This window comes from Ochlerotatus camptorhynchus, unplaced genomic scaffold (genome assembly GCF_037179485.1).
Source record: "Ochlerotatus camptorhynchus isolate MF236.1 unplaced genomic scaffold, CSIRO-AGI_Acam_v1.1 ptg000232l, whole genome shotgun sequence".
Lineage (NCBI taxonomy): Eukaryota > Metazoa > Arthropoda > Insecta > Diptera > Culicidae > Ochlerotatus > Ochlerotatus camptorhynchus.
In genome coordinates, this window is record NW_027040722.1 from 2,632,670 (window position 1) to 2,651,129 (window position 18,460).

Sequence of the window (18,460 nt, forward strand, 5' to 3'; positions counted from 1 at the left end):
AATGCTGCCAGAAACATGAATTTCTGATGCTGATAGGGTTACTTGAAGTGCAAATTTAAAATGAACCCCGTTCAACTACATTAACTGCCGTTCGAATTAGCGGGGGTCCACGGTACTTGTAATTCTCTCCACCTTTTCACAGGAAATTAATCTTCAAAATCTTCATTGATCTTCTTTCTATAAGAGAGCGCGCATCTCACAACAGCAATGCAACATTTTTCCTGCATCCCTCGCATGTTGGTGCTTTTGAGATTATTTCGGCATTTAGAAGGAAATTTTCTTCATTTTAAAGCCTATTCAGTCTTCAAATATTTCACACATGACATATTAAGGCTGTGCTCCAGTTTTTTTTTTTTTTGGTTTGTTTTTTTTTGTCGATCTTGTTTTCCGTGCTGAGCACCAATGCTACCGACGTGCCAGGAAGGCAGCTCCCACACCTGGACCCTACCTATCGACCCATCAAACTCATGAACCGGGGACCAACGGCTTTACTTCCCATCCGAAGGAAGGCGTGATCAGAGATGTTATGCCTCAGAACATCCCGGCGGCGCCGACTGGGATTGAACCCAGGCCTGCTGGGGTGAGAGGTAATCACGCTTACCACTACACCACCGGCGCCGTTAACTGTGTTCCAGTTGGTGAGCTTTCACTTAAATTTGACAGATGGAAAATCTTCAAATAAACCTGCTATTCCAGCAGACTTATTTCTGACAGACGAAGAATTAATTTTGATAGACAGCTTCTCCGAAAATCGGACGATCAACAAGAGAGAGATTTTCGAACATTTGAATTTATTTTCGAAGTGTAAAGTTTAAGTGAAAATTCACCAAATGAAACACAGTCTTAATATCATTTTGACGATTTTAAAAGTAGGGTAAGTGTACCAGTCTTGGCCAAAATTTACCTCAGAAGAATGAACATATGTACATCGTTTCGTAGACAATATTTGTGTGTATTTTAAAATTTGAAATTAAAGATATTAAGACAACTCAAGGTCTAACTCTCGTAAAACAATTTGAACTATGGTTGAAGCATGGTCAAAATAGGCGCAAAGCCGAAACCGGTTTGACTTAACTCAAAAGTCATTAAGGCGTCGCATTTCGAAAGTTATTTTAAATGTTCAAAATTCCCGGTGTTATTGATCGACCGGTTTTCGAGAAGAACTGAGCCACAGTTGTCAAAATTTAACTTCTAGTCTGTCACCACGAGTTAACTTTAACTCTTCAATTGGGACACAGTCTAAGTTTTCAAATTGAACCTATCCAGTTTTTCCCGCTCGGTAATGGCGGTGTGAAATGCATCTTTCACTGTAGCTTTTGCCACTAACTGGTGGTTTGATTTTTCACTCCTCCTTTTCCCTCTCTCAGGAACATAAGAAAATGAAACGGTTTTGTGATAACCAGTTAGTGTAAAAAAATAGACTTAACGATGTTTTTTAAAACCTGTGCATGCTACCATTACAGAGCGTGGAAAACTGATGGATTCATCATTTGCAGGTTGAGAGAATGAATTACTGATGGGAAATAGGTTAAAGAACACTTTGATCCACGAAGCTTTTATGGTATGGTAATTTTCTGGATAATGAGAGAGAGAAAGATTAGTAATTTTTTATTTAATTCCACTACCTTATTTGCTTATCCTTGACAGATACGCGTATCTCGTCTACAATGTGCAGACTTCTTCAGTGTCTTGTACTAATACTCGACTATTTTTTGGAGTCATCCAGGCTAAAGCCCTCTAGTTAAAGTATGGACGACTGTCACCACAAAACAAGAAAAAAAGCTTTTCCAGTCGAGCAAAGCGGTGCATTTTGACGGTTCGATTGGAACCAGAGCTGGTAAATATCACGGCCGTCATGTGACGATGAGAAAACAGATTCTTTCACTATCACGAGACGGAACTACCTATCATTAGCTTTCTTGTCATTTTTCAATGATCAAGCACTCATGAGAATAATTCTTATGCGGTTTTGACATCTACATTTCTAACTAATTTAGATGAATTTAAGCAAACTACCGTATGTAATCGGTAGAGAGGATTTATTATTAAGATTTCTTCGGTACAAGTAACTTTAATAGTATTAAATGAGCTAGTAATTACGATGATCACAACACTGTCACGTTCTGTCATGACGAAAAATTCAATGAGATTTTGAAGAAAATCTCTATCATCGTTTTCTTATCCAATGATAGTGACAGAACTATCTCTGTAAATATCACGTGAGATCTTTCATTGAAAATGACATTTGCCAGCCCTGATTGGAACAACTGTTGACAGGCGTCCATACTTTTACTGTAAGGCTTTAATCCAGGCAGGTGCCGAACATTGAGAATAGTGTGACAGCTGATTTCCATTCACGACCGTTCCAAAGTTTTTACATTTGTGAATGATTTGATTTCAAATGGTAAAAAATTGCAAGCGTTCAAAAACCATGAACACTTTCCCTAAAAAAAGCCAAAAACAGCGAAACAGATAATAACTGTACTTATTTATGATGTTCAACGTTTAACCATTAATCTAACAGATAAAGCGAATTTGATACGATCCATCAAAAAGGTATACCTTTTAAAAAAGGCTGTCGGTCGATGTACCTGCCTCCTTCCCCATCCCTTCAAGCGTATACAGATATCAGCTGACAAAAACTTCTCCCACCCAGATGATCCGAGAAAATCTGTCTAGCCTGATGAATGAAAGGCGGTTCCTGATGATCCAAAGCGGTCTCCGAAAAGGCTCATAAAAACATAAACCATAGCATTTTGATTAATTAATGTTGTTCAATACGGTCCGAAGACATCCAGTCCCTTCACATACCCGTACATACATTCGCACAATGAGCCCAGCGAAAAGTGAAGAGAAAGCGCGTTACTCACTCGCCGCCTTCCCATTCGTTCCCATTGTGAATGACGCACGAAGCCGAAATTTTGCCCAGATGTTTTGGCTTCAAGCGAAAATCAGTAACTATCAGCTCTTATAGCGTATAAATAAGTCCTATAAGGTGAGAGTGGATAGAATCCAGAAATGGCCGCTATTTTGGTTCGAATTTTTGATGGCACGATGGTGCGAAACTATAATTACTATTTTGCTGCACTGTGGTTACAATTTCCTGCATGAGTTTCGGAGATTCGTTCCATCAAAAATTCAAAGTGGCAAGGCAAAAACAAAAATAAAAACAAAATAGCGGCCATTTGAGGATTCTATCTACTTTCACCATAACTATATCCAAGCAGCACAGGCTGAAAATAAGAATGAGTGCAGGGATCTGTTGGCGCCCGAAAATAAAACAGGTGATGATAAACGAGCTCCAATATCGATCGTCGGATTAAGTGGGAACAGTCGCTATCTTGCGATTCCGACGGACGAGTGCAGTAAATCGACAGTCTGAATTATTTCGACACATGGCACACGGGTTATCTAAATCAAAGCCATACGTAGGTACCTATTCGTGTTTGATGGGAAAAAGATGATTGATGTAAGCCCAACACATACAGATGTGTTTGTTTGCGTGAATGTTTTCCGGCTAGTTGGCGAGTTAATCGTTAATCTCTTTGACGAAAACAAAACCGCAGCACCACTTGTTACCAGTTGTGTCGGTTGATTGGGTGGTTGTCATGAGAACGATTTCCACAAACCACGAGGGGGAAAATTCGATCGATGTCGGAGGGAGAGCGAGAAGCACTCAATGGTGGGCGATGCGATCGCTAGTTTTTGCGGGGTTGTGGAGGTGAATTGCTTTCCTAGGATCATCATAAAGAGGAAGAGAGAGCATGGTTCTCTTGTTCGTCGGCATGTTACGAACTGTTTTGAGAGAACCATCTTCGGTTTGAATGACATAACTTATTTAGAAATCAACACCAAACATTGTTTGGATTTGACGTCCAACCTTTGACCTATGCCATTTTGTTTCTTTCTCATTCATGCTGGGCTGTAATCCCTAATCTATGTATACATATATATAAATGAATTTCTGTCTGTCTGTCTGACCCTAATAGACTCGGAAACTACTGAACCGATCGGCGTGGAAATTTGTATGCAGGGGTTTTTGGGGCCGGGAAGGTTCTTACGATGGTTCGAGACCCCTCCCCCCTTTGTGGGGGGGGGGGTTCCCATACAAATTAAACAGAAAAATATAGCATGCTTTTTTTAATCGGCGCTAATCAAGCTAATATTGAATCCCGAGCAAGGTCGAGCACACTTAGCTAGTGATGAATAAAATTGAACTACAATGATGCCATTACTGAGATCCAGAGACCACGTCCGACCCGCTGGCCGCACGTTGGGCAGCGCTGACCTAAAGCAAGCACCTCATTGGCAAAAATATTGTCAATACTCAAAAGCATTGACAATCATATTGATGCAAATATTGACGGCAAATATATTGATGAGCATATAGATGCAAAATCGAAAAAATTTGACGAAACTTCTGTCGTGTGGTAGAAAACTGAATACTTGTGGTAATGAAACCAGTGCTTGATCATGATTTAACGTAATGGTTTTAAACGAACCCCACACGTATCAATATATTGTGGGTTGTAAAATACCCATCCCGGCAACCCGGTATTTCTGGCACCTTGAATGTTTTGGTTTGAAATCGCAAGGATAAATCGGTCTAGCGGCATTTCGGATTTAAATCTGTAAGTGAACCGAGAAGTGAACTGCTGGTCTGAGCTCCTCTGGTATATTAAATAAGATGATGTTCCTGAATATACAGTCAAACATCACGTAATGTTGTGAACGAACAACTTCAGTGACCAGCAGTGCTCCCATTTTATTTACAACAATTCAATGCCTACGAAATTGTGCCGATGGATGTGCCCAAGCTGTGCCGAATCTAAATTCGGCACAATGTGCTGAGTGACTTACCCCTTGCAATAAACGGGCCCACTTTAGAGAGAAAATAACCTGGATTAATCCACGCAGTGAAACAAGTAATTCAAGTAACGAGGTCTATTCAACTTCATGGCTTGACAGGGAATGGATAAAATTATAGTTCCAACATCTTCATAGGCTGTTGTGATACCTGGATTAATATCGGTCTAGCACCATTTCGGATTTAAATCTGTAAGTGAACCGAGAAGTGAGCTGCTGGTCTGAATTCCTCTGATATTTTTAATTAGATTTTTTTCCTTGATTTGTTTTCCGTGCTGAGCACCAATGCTACCGACGCCAGGGAGGCAGCTCCCACACCTGAACCCTACCTATCGACCCATCAACTCATGAACCAGAGACCAACGGCTTTACTTCCCTTCCGAAGGAAGGCGTGATCAGAGATGTTATGCCTCAGAACATCCCGGCGACACCGACTGGGATTGAACCCAGGCCTGCTGGGGTGAGAGGTATACTTAATTAGATGATGTTCGTGAATATACAGCCAAACAGCACGTAATGTTGTGAACAACTTCAGTGACCAGCAGTGCTCCCTTTTTACTTACAACAATCCAATGCCTACGAGATTGTGCCGAAGATGTGCCCAAGATTTTTAAATCTATTTTCGGCACCCATTACCCCTTGGCTTTATCTCAATGGTTCCAGCTGCCACGTGATCTCTTATGAAATGATGTCAATGTGTTTTACCCGCTTCGATTCAGCATTATCACTAGATGAAGTTGATACCGTTGTTTGCTTTCGGCTTGCCCATGCTGCAGGACATCCAAACACCTTAAAAATGTAGCCAGTGATTGACTTCCGGTCCACCAAACCTGATGCCCAGTCTGAGTCTACAAATCCCACAAGCGGTTCCAATGATGTAGCTTTCTTGAATAGTAGTCCCATGCTACTTATACCTTTCAGGTACCGGACGATACGTTTGAGTGATTGTCAATGGTTATCCGTCGGTTATTTTTAAAATTGGAAAGCACAGATCTGGCCTAACAGTTGCCATCTGACACATCAGGCTTCCAAGAAGTTCTCGATACGGCTTTGCAGTCCTCTTTCCTTCATTGTTCAGTTGAAGTGCCTTTTCCATCGGAGTATTCGAAGCATAGTACTCTGTCATCCGCAACCGGCTCAATATTTTTTTTTATACATTGACCGTCTGGGATAGTTTGAGCTCACCTGAATTCCGACGATAATCCAGTTTCATCCCCAAGAAAAGTTTAGCTTCACCGCAGTCGGACATTTCAAATTACAAGGCCGATCGTCGTTTCAATTTTAGAATGGTTTCCAATTTCCTTCCGACAATAAGGAGATCGTCCACGGACAGCACCAGATAAACCTGGTTGGATTTCTTTATTGACACGTAGAGCCAGTAATCCCGCTTTGATCTGATCAGGCTCAACTTCAACAATACGCCGTTGAGGTGCTCGTTCCAACAACGTCGGAATTGCTTGAGTCCATTCATCGATTTTCGTAACTCACTGACTTTTTCTAGATCGCCCTGAAGAAAGGCGGATTTCACGTCCATCTGATGTATATGCTACTGCTATAACCAACCGTACCGTAGGCAGCTTCGCCACAGGAGCATATGTCTCTTCAAAATCGATCCCGGGACGCTGCAGGATGCATTTTACTACTGTCTGTCAAATGGATCGTCCATTTTCATCCTCCTTCAAACTGAATACCCACTTCGTTTTCAGTGACCTGGCATCGTTGGGACATCTTCAAGCGAAACTGCCAGGTGTCATACTATTGACCAGCGAATTGTGGAATTCCATGACATGAAACTTCCTTTCGTGAGTCGCTCTGATAACCTGTTGAGGTTTCTTCTACTACGCAGTGCAAGAAGTCATTCAAGTAACGGGAACAGTTATTTAACAGTTATTTAGGCTCTGAACCATTTGGTGGATTATTTTAACTTTTGGTTAAAATTTGACAGATGGAAAGTTATCGATTAACCCTGCTATCCGAGCGTGGTTATTTCTGACAGACAAGAAGTTAAATGTTGACATCCGTGGCTGAGTTCTTCTCGAAAACCTGTCGATCGACAGCACAGGGATTTTCGAACATCAAGAATAACTTTCGAAATGTCACTTTTAGACACGAGTTAAATTTAACTCGGCAAATGGTTCACAGCCTTAATAAAGGTCCATTCAGCTTGATGGCTTGACAGGGAATGAATAAAATTATAGTTCCAATATCCTCATAGACTACTATGATAGCTGGCTTCATCCAATGATTGCTTTGTTTCTCAACAGTTTATCATGTAGGGAAACTGTTATAAATTCATTGAGGCTGTGAACCATTTGCTGAGATACATTTAACTCGTGGTTAAAAGTGACATTTCGTATGTTCGAAAATCCCAGTGCTGTCGATCGACCGGTTTTCGAGCCACGGTTGTCAAAATTTAACTTCTTGTCTGTCAGAAATAACCATGCTCAGGCTGTGTTCCATTTGGCGAATTTTCACTTAAACTTGACACTTCGAAACTAAATTATAATGTTCGAAAATCCCTCTGTTGTTGATCGGTCAATTTTCGAGAAGGTGTGTGTCAAAATTGATTCCTTGTCTGTCAGATATAAGTCTGCTGGAATAGCAGGTTTATTTGGAAATTTTCCATCTGTCAAGTTTAAGTGAAAATTCGCCAAATGGAACACAGCCTCAGATAGCAGGGTTAATCGATAACTTTCCATCTGTCAAATTTAAACAAAAGTTAAAAAAAATCGCCAAATGGTTCAGAGTTTGAGACAGCTTACCATTGGACGCTTCAACATAACCGATAGAGTTAAGTACGTTGAACTGGTATGTGCTATGCTAAAACAATGCTACCCAATAAATAACCTCTCAGTTTTGGCAAAAAAAAGCCGAAACGTTTGGTAATTGGAAAACTATCGTTTGAACTCTTTGAAAAACTTAGACCAATCAAATACGAAACCATTGTCCAAGATGAACAGCAAATAGGCTAAATCACTTGAAATTTAATAACTAATGCAACATCATAGTCCAGGGACCATGTGTCCGCAGGGATTTACGAGCTGCCAATCATTTCAATCGCATAGAAAGTGATCACCAAACCAGATTTTCAAACAGTAACTCATCCTACGCACTCCGACAAGGTGACCACCATAGCCGGTTGAACTCCAGGCGAATCTAGAACCGCACTACCGTTCATACTGGCGATAATGCTCTGACGAGACAACGAAACTCCACCCCCCAAGCATCTCCCCTGATCTTATCCTTCGACAATGTACCCTCTAACCTCGTGTAAACCGCGAGTATTCGGCCCAACTCCTACTAGACATAGAAATAAGTGAATTTTGTTACAAACAATGAATTATCGGCTCTGTAAAGCCAACTTGATTGAGCCTTCCATACAAACGAACTAAATATAAAAAAAACAAGGTGTCCACGATGCGTGCTATTTTCTCGCGGTTATTTAATACACTACGTCTGTGGTATTAATTGATCGACTCTTTCACTTAGATACCGTTCCCCCAACAACCACATTTTCCACTTCCTGAAGGCGAGGATCTCTTTTCTTTTTTCTTAGATCTAACCTCCTCCCCCCCTCCCCCCCTCGGATAGTCACCTGCAAAGCTGTTGTCGGAATCTGAACTGTGTTTCCGGCAGTCATGGTGGTGGCTCGCTGCTGAAGAGAAAAACTGCGAAATTGAATCGCGCATGGCATGCGAGTTGCGATCCAGGGGAAAAGGGATGGGGGATCTGAACGGTTTGGCGCACCCGCTCGTGAACTTGAGCCTGCACGGACTGCACTCGACTGCACTACTCGGTGAGTGTTTTAACAGACAACTGAACCCACTCAAAACCACTTGCAATCCTGTTTTTCTTTTTTTCTCGCACTATTCGGTCACTATCGTCGATCTTGCGGGTTTCTTCTCCGAACTTAACCCGAAAAAAAAACTAACACTATTTTATTCCTCTATCTGATGGCCCGAAACTTGGGCGGAAGCACTCTTTCTCTCTCTCTGAAGAATATCGGCACGATTTTCCCGCGAATCGCGATGCTAACCGATAAAGATTTGCGAATATACTGAAAAGAATATTTTCCCGCCGGTCGGGCTTATATAGAGAGAGGCATAAACCGTGCAACCAGCAGAGAGCACCGTGGTGACGAGCGAGATCGCGACCGCGAGGAAGTAGATCGAGTGTAGTTCGGGTTCGGGCGCGAAAATTTGGCAGCGCAGCGACGCGTTTGCGCGATCCACCCGTAACTCACACCGCTGCGCTGCTGCTGCTGCTGCTGCTGCTGCTGCTGATGATGATCGGGTTCACTTTATTAAATAGTGATCAACTGCTCAGTGTGTTTGTATTGTGGATCTTGACCATGTGATGTTGTTGTTTCCTCCTGTTGGAAGTTTGCTCTGGTGTTTTGCTCATCAACTTTTTCGTGCTTTACTGCAAATATTTATTGCCTGCCTTACTGGTTGACAGTATTTTCGCTCAGGTTGGACTTGGTTGACTTTTGCCTATTGTTGTATTATGAGAATTATCACGAGCTCGGTGGCGTCAGTTGTGCGAAGTTGTACGAAGAGATCTGAGTTATTGGTTCGATGGCCATCCATGAGGACTATGTCAGCTGTCATCTACAAGTCATGGACACAGTTCCACGTCGCGGTGCAAATCCGCGAGATGTACAAAAATTGCCGAGTATTTGCCACCCATCGAGCTATTATGTAATGCTTGAAAATTCACTCATCTTTCTTGAAAAATCTCGCGACCGGATTGCTCAACAACAATAGACCAATTAATCTTGCCAAAAGCATAAGAATCCCTTATTGTGAAAATGCTTTCGACTGCGATGACGACGCTGAGTACGGAAAGAGCACGAGAGCGAATCTCAACTATTCGAACTCTGCCGCCTCGGCGCCGAAAATAACTATTTGATGAGAAAATATTGGCATCCGAGCCATCCCTCCCTTTCCTCCCCCACGGTATACCTGGTCGGAAATTACTGAACGATGAAAACGAACGAACCACATGGCACTGTGCAGTAGGAGATGATGGTTTTTAGAGCTCTAGACGATCGTGTAAAATTAGTCATGCGATGACGTCTGGTGTTTGCTCTGTGAATGAAATGATATCCCCCAGACCGGCCCCGCCCACCCCTTTGAGAACATGTTTATAATTAACGCGCCCCTGCGCGTATCGAAAACCTATGAAAAAGAAACACCAATTAGCACTGATAGCTGATAATTTTGCGAACGAGCCGAATGCACTTTGCGGCACTCATAAGCACCTTTTCATGAGCGAATAAATTCGATTTTACTCATTAACAGTTTTGCATTTTATTTTATTATAGAGACTTGAGTAGATGGTGTTTCCTTGCTGGTCGATGAAAGCCGTTAGCAAGAAATTGCTCCAAAGTGGTGGGTAAATGCGAAAATAGCGCACACAGGAACGTGCTGGGTGCAATTTTAAATGGTAAAGTTAATGGATGTGAAATATGTTAGACGAACTTTGCGAATGAACCGCGTAAACATTGTTGCTCTGACGCATTTTGCCATTCGAAATGGGGGAGTGGTTGCCGTCGAGTAAAGATGGACAGCAGCAAAAGAAACAAACATTTACAGAATTATTTGTTTTTTTTTGTGTGAAAATGTCTGTGTTGTGGGTTGATCATGTCAGCTGACTGAACGGCCACAGGTTTATGAATATAAAATTATCTTGGAATCAGTCAGGAAGAACTGTAAGCTATTCATCGCTGATTATGGCTACTTCTAGAATCTTAGTTGTTTCATTACATAATTTGAAAAGTATACGTTACAGAACAAACATATGTTAAATTTATATATTGAGCACTGTACCTAAGCTGAAACACAACGCCATGAAACTTAAATGTTACATGAAGAGCAGTTTCACGCCACATGACGAATCGATCAGATTTAACGTTCTCCGATTTGCATGGAACTTTACATAAGGACTGTTCAGTTTATAAAACAGACACAAACTATCACTTACAACTTTTGACGTAGACTACGTCTGTGATTTCTATATGGGGGTACACTTTGTGAAAACCGAAACTGGAACATGTAACAAAATTATGAAAGATTTGGAACGTTAATAACTCAGTCGCCTTTGGACCAATTTCAAGAATTTTATCACCAATCGGTTAAAAATACTTCTGCGCATCTGTTGAATTTAAGAAATTATCATTTTCAAAATGTCACTATTGAAAATTGCACGAATGTGCAACTGTTACTATGATAATTAAAATTATCACCGATTGCCTACGAAAAGCGATTTCCCAAACACAGATTTCAATGTTGAATTCCATCCGGTCTCACCAAATGGTGTTTATTCAACCACAGCATGGTGAGTGGTGGTGTTCTCGAGTACACAACGAAAGGCTGCCTGCAAGCAGCGAGCTGCAGCCCACATGATCATTCATAGAAGGAGGAAGAAGCCGCACCGCTACTGAGATCGGAATCAGTAGTTCTTCGTGAGTAGCTGTGGGCCATCTATGCCAAGCGCGTCATACTAAAGAGTACTAACAGAGAGAACCAAGCTCCTGCTTTTTATATAAGACCACGTAGTCCTACGTTACCATTACGTACAATCCCATAGGGCTGTCCCTTGTAGTTTTTTATTTGCCTACATAGCTTGATGCTTTTTTCGGCAAGTATGAAGCTCTGCTTATGAGCAACATAGGCAAAGTTGAGATTTGTGTCCGAAGCACGCATTATTGACGTAGGACTACGCAGCTGTTTTTGTTACTCAATTCAATAATGATTAAAAAAAATCATGATTTATAAATTTAATTAAAAATACATCAAAATTCGATTATTTATTCTAAATTTTGATATAAATTGACATTCAATTTAAAAAATTCAGAACTCAGTTCCTATACCATTCAAAATTAAGTTTCAATTTACAATAACTATCGAACCCGTAAAGCTAACGTGATTGAGCCTTCCAAATAAGTGAACTGGAAAAAAAACCTTTCAATAATAGATAAATGTTTCATTCACGATTTTCAGAGTTGGTTGGAAATGCTATCTAACATGAAGCTTTTAGTGTGATAATTTATTAGCTACACGGAGAAAAAATATCAATCAAAAATTTGAGTTCCTTTTACTTAATTTTGAGCTGAGGCTCTCACTTGCACCTGTTATTGTTCTCAAAAAAGGAACGAGAGATTCGACCCAATGATATAGTTCAGCCCAATAAGTTACTTTTGAGTGAATTAAATTTTCTCAAAATTACGTAAATTAAACTTAATTTTGGGTAGAATATACTTAAGAGTAAGTATTTTTTGCTGGTGTTAAATGGAAACTACTATATGCAGTTTACTCAAATTTGGGTTATTGGGCTGAACCCGGGAATTGAGGTAAAAGTAGGTACTTAATTTTGGGTACTTTTTCGTCTCCGTGGAGAGAAAGGTAGGTTGATAGTTCCGCTAGAGGACGGCAGTATGAAAATTGAAAAGTTGGAGGTGAAAATGAGCGAAGGTAACGAATTAAGAATTTGTTCCTCGCTGACCGTTGTTAATTAGTACCTTGCCGAGAACGTGGAGCGTAGGACTACATCTGTGATTTCTATATGGGGGTACACTTTGTGAAAAACGAAAATGGAACATGTAACAAAATTATGAAAGATTTTGAACGTTAATAACTCAGCTGCCCCTGAACCAATTTCAATAATTTTATCACCAATCGATCAGATATATTTCTACGCATTTTAAGAATTTATCATTTTTCAAAATGTTCTTATTGGAAATTGCACGAATGTGCAACTGCTGCTTTGATAATTAAAATTATCACCTATTGCCAAATTAACAAATAAGATTTATCATATAAGACCACATAGGGCTGTCCTTTGTAGTTTTTCTAAACCCTTAAGGTTGTTCAGTTCACTAGACTTGAAGTGAACTAAATAAAAATCATTGGAAATCCCGTTGCGCGAATCGCCAGGACGGGATTTCATTTTCATTTTGATTACTTGGAGTGGCTCAACTCCAAGTTTTTTTTTTCAATTCATCTTTGATCTGATCCAGAGATTCATCACTGGGAAGACCTTCCAAGACAAGCTTGAACAGACGTTCAGTGTTAGTATCGTAAGTAAACAATTTTGTCTACCCCCGATTTTGACAGCTTTTTTTCCCCGATTTTGTCAGCCTGAAGATTTTGCTGAAATTTTTGGTTTTTAAACATGAATTCTCAAGCATTTCGCTCCAAATGACAGTTAATTGTTTTGTCGCAACAATAACAGAGGTAACTCAAATTAACTTCAATTATTGCGACACTGCACAAGCTGTATCGAGTCCCTGCCGATAAAGGTAACTAGGTGGCGGATAGAGCTGGGATGGCTGCAATACAAGCTATGGGTAGATACCCCATTCAAGAAGAAGGTTTCGTGATCGCCAAAATTAACGGAATATTTATATGCAGTTGCTACGCACCCGATGGACGATGGAGCAGTTCCACGAGACGCTGGTTGGACTTACCGAAGAGCTGATCGGACGAAGACCGGTAGTCATCGGAGGAGACTTCAATGCTTAGGCAGTGGAGTGGGGAAACCGATGTACCAACGCAAGAGGGCACATTCTGCTGGAAGCTCTGGCGAAGCTGAAAACTAGGCTGTTCAATAAAGGCATCACCAGCACTTTTCGCAGAGATGGCCGGGAATCCATTATCGACGTCACTTAATTCGGAGTGCAGTCCGTCGCTGGTGGAAACATGAATTGGAGAGTGTGTGAAGGATATACCCATAGTGACCATCAGGCAATCCGATATGGCATCGGCCAACGGAATCCTGTGGCAGTACAGAGGACGAGAACTTGCTACCTGCAGTGGAAGACGAGTTGACAGAACCGTTAGGAAGGGCATGTGACACGACCATGCCGGTTCTGGAGCTAAATAACAGACGGCCTCCAGCTTACTGCTGCAACGAGGCAATTAGCACCCTCCGCGCTAGTTGTCTCAGAGCCAGAAGACGTGTTCAGAGAGCAAGAACAGAAGCAGACAGAGAGGAACGTAGAGGAACGTTCCGAGCACATAAAGGACAGCAAGTCAACACCGTGTAGTTATGGACGCATTTCGCACCAAATCGTATGCGGAGCTGGCAGCACCCTCTCATATTTCAATGAAACTTTCTGGATGTGTGGACCTTGACTAAATATGCCACTTTGCATACTTAGTTTTTCCAAAATTTATCTAGACTAACATTTGAAAAGGGCCAAACTTTTTCTGCCGATTTTTGTTCAAAAAAATATTATGGAAAAATGACAACTCCTACAAAAATGTGTTGTATGGATGACTTTTAGCTTACGCACCACCGTTCGCGTAATCCATGGGCCTGAATTGAATTTTGAGCGTTTCGATGGAAAACTGTTAGTGATATCTTTTGTTGAAATCTCAGTAAACTACACTATAGTACAAATAAACTGATTGGCCTATTATGGGCAATAATTATCTCATAAATTATTTGATTATATAGCAATCAAATCGAGCACAAATCAATACTTTTAACACAGACAAACAGACTTAACACATTGAATATTTCTATCACTGCAAGAGATGGGACAACAATCAACCATAAGCAATCAACTTCCTGCTCGGAAAAGAGTCCATGCATCTAGTTGAGCATTTGGGTGGAAACCCGACACTTGTTCGTAAAAATAATTCGCCTTCTCTTGAATCAAGGATTCATGGGAGCTCTTCGTGGGAAAAACTTGACTTGCTACTCATCATCATTGAAAACAAATACCGCTAAGATACGTCAGTGTTTGCTTGGAATACTCCTCACATTCGAGTGATTCCCACAGAAGAGCACTTCTGGCCTACCGCACTTGAACCATTATTAAATATTTATCCAATGGTTGTGAAATAGGCTTCAGCCTAATGTGGGTTTGTGTTGCCCCAGTCATTTCAAACCACCTCCATTAGTTGTGTTTTAGCACAGACAAACAGACGTAACTCTTCACTGTGTATCTTCGTTCATGCATTTAACGGTTGATTTGAATATTATCAGTTCCGCGAACTACTCGCCGCAGCGCTGGCATCGGATCACTTTGACGTTTCTATATATTCTATAGAAGTTTTATGCAATATTGTTTACGAGTTAGCGAGCAAGCTTGTTTTCCGCGAGAAGCCAGATAGATGTCGTTACTGAGGTTATATGTTTTGAGATACTATGTTTTCAAGAACAAGTTTTTCAAAGAGTTACGTCTGTTTGTCTGTGGTTTTAGTGTGACATAATACAAACGTTTGAGGTATGAGGAGAGGAAGGCATTGGCTTCCTCTTCGAAAAGTTTTCAGGACTCCCACCAGGCCGTATTTTACTGACCCGCTTGACTGAAAACATAAACATTCAATGTCCACAACTGAATCAAAACTGTCAAGTATGTATATTTTAGTGACGATGAAAGCAAAAGTTAGGACCAAGCAATTTTCCAAACGATTAAATTCGTATTTTCCCACACACCGAACAAAGTCCGCAGATCGAAGGCAAACGTCGGAAAATAGCTTGATCCGCAAAAAAAGAGGAATAATTTCGATACACTTGTCTCTCATCAAACAACTCCAATACACGGATGTTCGTTCGGTTGCGGAACTGGGGAAATTGTGAAAGTGTCTAGAGTGGATAGGAGCATTTTGTTGATTTCGGTGCGGCAAGTCGCTCGGAAAGGACAGGGATTGTCTCATGACGTTAACCACCACCATGCCTGTCACTCGCCTTGGTGGCAACTCTTCCATGATGGGACCTAACGGGGATGGATGGCGAATACATTTTGCCCTCATCAATGAGTGGCACATCCAACCGACCAATATATAGACATGAAATTTCGCTTACAATCAAGGTATGACGTGATGGGGAAAAAGAATAAAAAGTCAATGACTTCACTCCTTTATCTGATGGTGGTGATTAGCATGTAAGTAAGCCGATATTATCGTTATCTTCGATTCAGGGAAACTTTGAGGATGCAATGTGTTGAAGTTCCTTTGTTTAACGGCAAAGAACATCACATTAATGATAAGGTCGCTAAAAGTTCTTTGGTTCCCCGAAGGACCTGGGTTCAATCCTAGTCGGCGCAGTCGGGATTTTCTGAAGCATAAAATCCCTGATCACGCCTTCCTTCGGAAGGGAAGTATAGCCGTTGGTCCATGAGTTGATGGGTCGATAGGTAGAGTGTGGAAGCAGCCTCCCTGGCGTCGATAGCATTGGTACTTAGGCTCTGAACCATTTGGTAGATTATTTTAACTTTTGGTTAAAATTTGACAGATGGAAAGTTATCGGTTAGCCTTGCTATCCGAGCGTGGTTACTTCTGACAGCCAAGAAGCTAAATTCTGACAACTGTGGCTCAGTTCTTCTCGAAAGCCGGTCGATCGACAGCACAGGGATTTTCGAACATAGAAAATAACTTTCGAAATGTCACTTTTAACCATGAGTTAAATTTAACTCGGCAAATAGTTCACAGCCTTAGTACGGAAAACAAGATCGACGGAAAACGAATCATGCCAAAAGCATGGTCTTTGTTCGTCTTAGCTGGAACTTTACGCTTGCTCTCAACTCTATAATAACACTAAATGGACTAATTGATGCTCTTATAAAACATTGATAATAATGTTACTTGGGTAAATCTGTCTGGAATTCGATGTAGCACAGTATTAAAAAAATATACTTTAGTAGCCTCCGGATCAAGGACAACATCTATTAATTTTCACTAGCCATCCAACGTCCAACCAACATTAGCGAAGCATAATCGAAACCACAAAAGATCCATCCTGCACAGCACCGTAATTCCATTAGTGCCGCAAAAGCAAAAAGCCGTCCCATATATTCGCACGTATCCCAATCACACAAAATCAATAATCTGACGACGGGAGCATAAACGTGGCGAAAACATACCAGAAAGATACTACGGATATCCACCGCAAAAAAAAAACAGAATATTTCTTGAATGTTCCGGTTTTTGGAAACCCAAATGCGAAGGTCACCGTAAGACGCAATTGCAAGGCCATCGTTTCTAATCATTACTATAGCAAAAATCTACATTTCATTTCCTATGTGCTTCATCTCGGGTTCATCAACATTATCATAATGGAATTTTGATTGGTTCGACCGGAACGAAACGTAGATTTGTATTCCGATTTTCCCCTACCATCCCACGCACATTTCGTCCGGTTCCATCCAGTTGTCATTGTTCAATTATTGATCGATTTTGTTTTATGATTTCCCGACGTTGGGTACGAGTAGGGTTATGCTGCTTTGGTGTTTGTTCATTTTCGTTCAAGGGTCAAAACAAATTATGGACTTCGGGCGCGGACGGATCCCCAATGAATCAACCTCTAATTTGCAGCTTCTTCTAAGAATACGAGACGAAGGAGGTTCTTTTTATGATTTTAGCAGACTTAGGGATCGGCAATTAATAAGTTTTTCGTTAGCTTCATGAATTTTGTACTGCCATTTTCGAAGTGAACAGATTTGTCATGTAAAATCTTGTCAATCGAGACAGAAGATGCACTCCTTTTCAAGCCGGATTTTTTTTAGTTTGTTTTGCCTGATGGAAATATGACTTCGCTTTTCCCAGTAAAATCTGACTTCGCTTCTCGTAATTAAAATTCGGGAGCGTTTTTCCCGGTGAAAATAAAAAAAAAATGTTTTTTAGTAGTTGTCGACTACCCACGACTACCCACAACTACAACACTGTAAGCACAGACAAACAGACATAACACTCGCAAGTTGTTCATAGAACAAGCATTTAACGATCAATTTAAAAGTATCATAGTTGTTAGTACCGTCACCTGTGGCGCACATAGTCAATTCCATTGCGTTTGACGTTTACACACTACTGCCATCTGTCCAGCGTACTACCCACCACAGTGCATTCAACAGATGGCGGTAATGTTATAGCGACGATGTTTTACAGTGAGACATATTCAATGAATTATGTCTGTTTGTCTGTGCTGTAAGCTTACTGTAAGCTTGATCAACACTCAAAACTAATGCACTACCCAATCGTTTTCCGAAAGCACTTTCGATAAATTGCAATAGATACCACGTACCATATTATCGCAAAACAACAGCCATCTCCCTCTCTCAGTATCATCCCTTGCAATTACGAAAGAATATTCGCCCAGCATTGAAACAAAAAACCCGCAACGACGTCAGCAAGGGATCTACATTTCCCCTAAATTTCCATATCTTGACACAAATGGCCCCTAAGCTCTCGCGTAAAACAACCGCCGACGACGCCAGCCAAGGCAGACCAAGGGAGCCTTTTCGCGACGTCACACGCACACAGCGCTATAAAAAGACCGACGCAGTACAACATAACACCTCAAGGACGAAACTCCCATCAGCTCAAAACCTTCACATTGCTACCTACCAGGAAAGAACCCCGACGGTCGTCCTAGTGCCCTTTCCAGTGCCAGCCACCACCACCACCCAGCCAAGCTAGACGTCTCGTCTCGTTCTTAAGCTTCGGAAACAACACTGCGCTGGGCCTGGGCTGTTTTCGTTTTCAGTCGAGTCGCAATATTTTCCGCCACGTGGCATTTTCATGTATTTTTTGGCGGCGAAACACTTTCGCTTCTAGCACCATCAACCGCCACACCATGTGGGACC

The 18,460-nt window shown here is 41.2% G+C and overlaps 1 protein-coding gene across 2 annotated transcripts in view; it reads right to left on the reverse strand.

Moving 5' to 3' along the window:
• sbm (sobremesa) overlaps window positions 1-18,460 on the reverse strand; it is a 129,920-nt gene that overhangs the window by 67,717 nt on the left and 43,743 nt on the right. The window contains exon 1 of one of the 2 annotated variants that reach the window (XM_065225676.1): window positions 8,462-8,941. The exons of the other annotated variant lie outside the window; for it this stretch is intronic. Coding sequence (XP_065081748.1) covers window positions 8,462-8,555 — 94 coding nt within the window. The 5' untranslated portion in view covers window positions 8,556-8,941. Of the gene's footprint in view, window positions 1-8,461; window positions 8,942-18,460 lie in introns of those variants that run through there. 2 annotated transcript variants of the gene reach the window in all.